Source organism: Lepidothrix coronata, unplaced genomic scaffold, assembly GCF_001604755.1.
Source record: "Lepidothrix coronata isolate B3197 unplaced genomic scaffold, Lepidothrix_coronata-1.0 Scaffold2, whole genome shotgun sequence".
Classification (NCBI taxonomy): Eukaryota; Metazoa; Chordata; class Aves; order Passeriformes; family Pipridae; genus Lepidothrix; species Lepidothrix coronata.
Genome location: NW_016690182.1, coordinates 11,218,589 through 11,222,319, shown reverse-complemented (window position 1 = coordinate 11,222,319; position 3,731 = coordinate 11,218,589). Strand labels below are relative to the sequence as shown.

The window sequence follows — 3,731 nt, the reverse complement described above, 5'->3', positions numbered from 1 at the left end:
GTGTCCCGGGGTGCGGGAGCAGTGCACGGGGTGCGGGAGCAGTGCCGGGGTGCGGGAGCAGTGCACGGGGTGCGGGAGCAGTGCACGGGGTGCGGGAGAAATGACGGGCTGCGGGAGCAGTGCCCCGGGTGCGGGAGCAGTGCCCAGGGTGCGGGAGCAGTGCCCAGGGTGCGGGAGCCCGTACCTGCGGCGGGTCGCAGCCGTGGCCGCAGTCCAGCGGCGAGGCGGCCCGGGAGGAGCAGGATGCGCTGAGCCGGCGGCAGCCCGGGCCGTAGGTGCGCACCCGGTCATACACCACGGCCCCATCCAGGGGCTGGTCCAGGCAGGGCAGCGGCCGCGGCGGCTCCGGGCACGGCGGGGGCTCGGGGCAGGGCGGCGGCTCCGGGCAGGCCCGGCGGGCGGGCAGGGTGCTGTAGTGCTGCTGCCGCCGGTAGTAGTGGTGCTGCTGCTGGTGCGGCTGCGGGAGGTGCGGGGGCAGCGCGGGCGGCTGCGGCTGCTGCTGCCCCGCGAACATCCCGGCGGCGGCAGCGACTGCGGCGGGGCGGCGGGACGCGATTAGTACCTGCCGAGCCGCGCCTTGGGCGGGCCGCACCTGGGGCGGGGAGCCCCGGCCGCTCCCCCTCCGCGGGCGGGACACGGGACACGGGATACGGCACATGGGATACGGCACATGGGACACAGCACCGGAGCGGGGCCACCGCGGGTCCCGGGCTGCGGCTGCAGCACAGTCACCTGCCCCCCGATACCGGCCACGGTCCCGAGCTTCTGGCAACAGCACCTCTAATGCAAAAATTAGAGAAAAATAAAGCACTGCTGTATTCAGTGAAGCCCTTTGTTATGATCTGTTTACAGAGTGTGTGGAGGGAGTGTAAATTCGTAGTTTTCTGCTACTCAGTTAAATGACTTGAATACTTTTCACAGGAGGTGATGAACTTCCCCACAGAGCCCTTCACATCTGCAGGAGCCGCCTTGGCCCCCGTGCAGCAAACTCTGCCTGGGAAAGGAGAATGTTCTCTAAATGCATCCCTGCAACTGCACAGAGAGCACAGGCCACCTTCAGGAACAGTACTGGTCACAGAATCACAGAATGCTCTGGGTTGGGAGGGACCTTAAAGCCCACCCCGGGCCATGGGCAGGGACACCTTCCACTAGCCCAGGTTTCTACAAGCCCTGTCCAACCTGGCCTTGGTCACTTCCAGGGATGGAGCAGCCATAGCCTCTCTGGGTAACCTGTGCCAGGGCTTCACCACCCTCACAGAGAGGAATTTCTTCCCAATATCCATCTAACCCTGCCCTCTGGCAGTGGGAAGCCATTCCCCCTGTCCTGTCACTCCAGGCCCTTGTCAGAAGCCCCTCGTCATTACAGATGGAATGCAACATGGCACTTACCTAGAAAGGATGGCTTCGGTTACTTATTCAAAATCTCACTGTGCAGAGAAAATGTGAACTCAGTTTCTCAATCCAGCATATTTGGTTTGGGTTCCTTTGGCAGTGTCAGGCAAGCCCTAACTGAGAACATAACTTTGTTCTGCAAGGTAATGTAGCAATCACATAATTGTACAATCTTGTGTAATAAATATTATCCTTAATAATAAACCTTAAGATTCTTTATTTTGTCAGTTTGTTTCCCTTGCATGCTTACTGTTCTGTAAGGTCACACAGTACAGTCACACAGAACAAAAAATCATTTCTATAGGACCGTGTTAGGGCAAAACTCCTTTGAGGTGATAGAGCAACATTGACTGCCTTGTTCTGCACTGGCCACTCACTATGTCTGTGAAATTAAAAAGTGCTCACCAGATCTGTTCAATAGGCTGTGGGACACGTGCATTTTAGGGTGAGGGCCTACAACAATCCATTATTTTAAGGTACTGTGAAATCTGGAGACATACTCATCATGTATACGAAGTTCCACTCTTCCTTCAGGCATTAAACCCAAACAGACATCCTACTTTACATAGGAGTGTGTATAAAAAGCATTTGAGGTAAATTCTATCCCACTGGTTTCAAAGGAAATATATGCAAAGAAAACCTTCTCTTAAAGCCCTATTTTTGGTTCACCAGCTTGGAAAAGCTGTTGGCGGTTTCTCACAAAACAATTTTAAAAAGACCATTTCTTGGAAGGAATAAAATATGGTTACAACAGCCCAGTCTCTGTTTTACACAGACCATAAGAAACTACTCTATACTTCAGTAGGATACTACAGAAACTTCAGGAATGCTCCTCAGGGGAAAGAAAGCTGCTGTAATATATAATGTGGGAACATTGTTGGTTTGCCAGCTCAGGAATGTTACCTGTGTGCAGCATATTGCCCTGCTTAATAAAGAAATTTCTACAAGGGTCAGCACAAAGCAAGCCCCAAGTCATCCCATTGTAATGGAAATAGGGAACAACTTCCGGAAAGCTTTGTAGATGTGGAGGAATATTGGAGTCATAAATCACAAAAGTAAGTAATATCCCTACCAGGTAATAAAAAGAGCCTCAAACAAAGCTTTTGAATTTTAATGTGACCAAAGTTACATCCAAACCTGGGATGATACTGTGCTGTGTCCTGCAGGGTGTTGGCTGTTCTGGAGGAGTTCTGGCTGTGACAGCTGGGGCTGGGAGGAATAAAACTATGTTTGGGTATAAAATAGGAGAGGAAAGTACTCACTTGGGAAGAGCACTCCAAGGAGCAATATTTACAACCTTTATGCTTTCATTATTTAAGTTGTTTGTCACGTGGGGGTGAGAAGCTGTCTGAAGGACTGAGGCAGAAAGGGTTAAGAAGCCTGGCAGGCAGCTGCACCCCTTAAGCATCTTGATGAGGCAGAGATAAAAATCTGCTTTCAGCTGAAAGGAAGGCTCTAGAGATGGAAGTGAAGGCAGAACCAGCTGGTGAGCAGAGGCTTTGTTTTTGTGATCCTCCCCTTGAAGGCAGAGCCATCAGTACACCTGAGGTTTGGTGGAAGGTACCTGTCTGCAGTCACTGATCCAGATAGCCCAGTGCACCCACTGTGTCCCTATTAACCTGATCCAGATAGCCCAGTGCACCCACTGTGTCCCTGCTAACCTGATCCAGATAGCCCAGTGCACCCACTTCATCCCTACTAACCTCTTAACCCTGAACTATCCATATCAGGCCGTGCTGATAGTGGGACAACACCTGGCAGAGAGGGAATCAAAGCAGGAAGATGCCTCTCTCCTCCTTCCAAATGGCTGGGACAGTCTGGCTACAGGGCTCTGCTCTGGTCCCAGCTAAAGCTGAGCACCAGCAATGCCTGTAGGCATTTCCAGACACAAGAGCAGATGTCTAGAACTTGCTGCTGATCACAAGTACATCATTGATTTTTAAAAAGCTGTGTGTTCATAGCAAAAATGACTTGGTGATGGCCACATCTCCCTGCTTGCAGGTCAAGCTTCGTGACCTTGACTTCTCTGGAGCTGCTTGGATAAGCAGACTGTGCTTTCTGGGGTCCACCCTGGGGCAGAGGGGATTTAGAGGAGCCAGCAGGAGTTGAGTGGGGAAAGGGAAACACCAGACGAGTACAGGGCAAAGGTCTGGCTGGGAACACCCAGCTAGTGTTGGAGTGTTGGCTCTGTGGCACCTGGACCCCCATCTGCCACCTTTCCATGGGAATTGCAGGGTAGGGAATGCTGAGAGAAAGGATGACAAGTTGTTTTTCATACTGCCTGATCCTTTGCCCTTCTGGTTCATGCCTCTGCAATGACAACATGCTCTATTTCCCAC

The 3,731-nt window shown here is 52.5% G+C and overlaps 1 protein-coding gene across 1 annotated transcript in view; it reads right to left on the bottom strand.

Annotated features, from left to right (window-relative positions):
• Positions 1–514, bottom strand: part of POF1B (premature ovarian failure, 1B) — a 16,948-nt gene extending 16,434 nt beyond the window's left edge. The window contains exon 1 of the mRNA XM_017815260.1: positions 185–514. Within this exon, the coding sequence (XP_017670749.1) occupies positions 185–514 (330 nt within the window). The remainder of the gene's footprint in view (positions 1–184) is intronic.
• Positions 515–3,731: the final 3,217 nt, after the last annotated feature.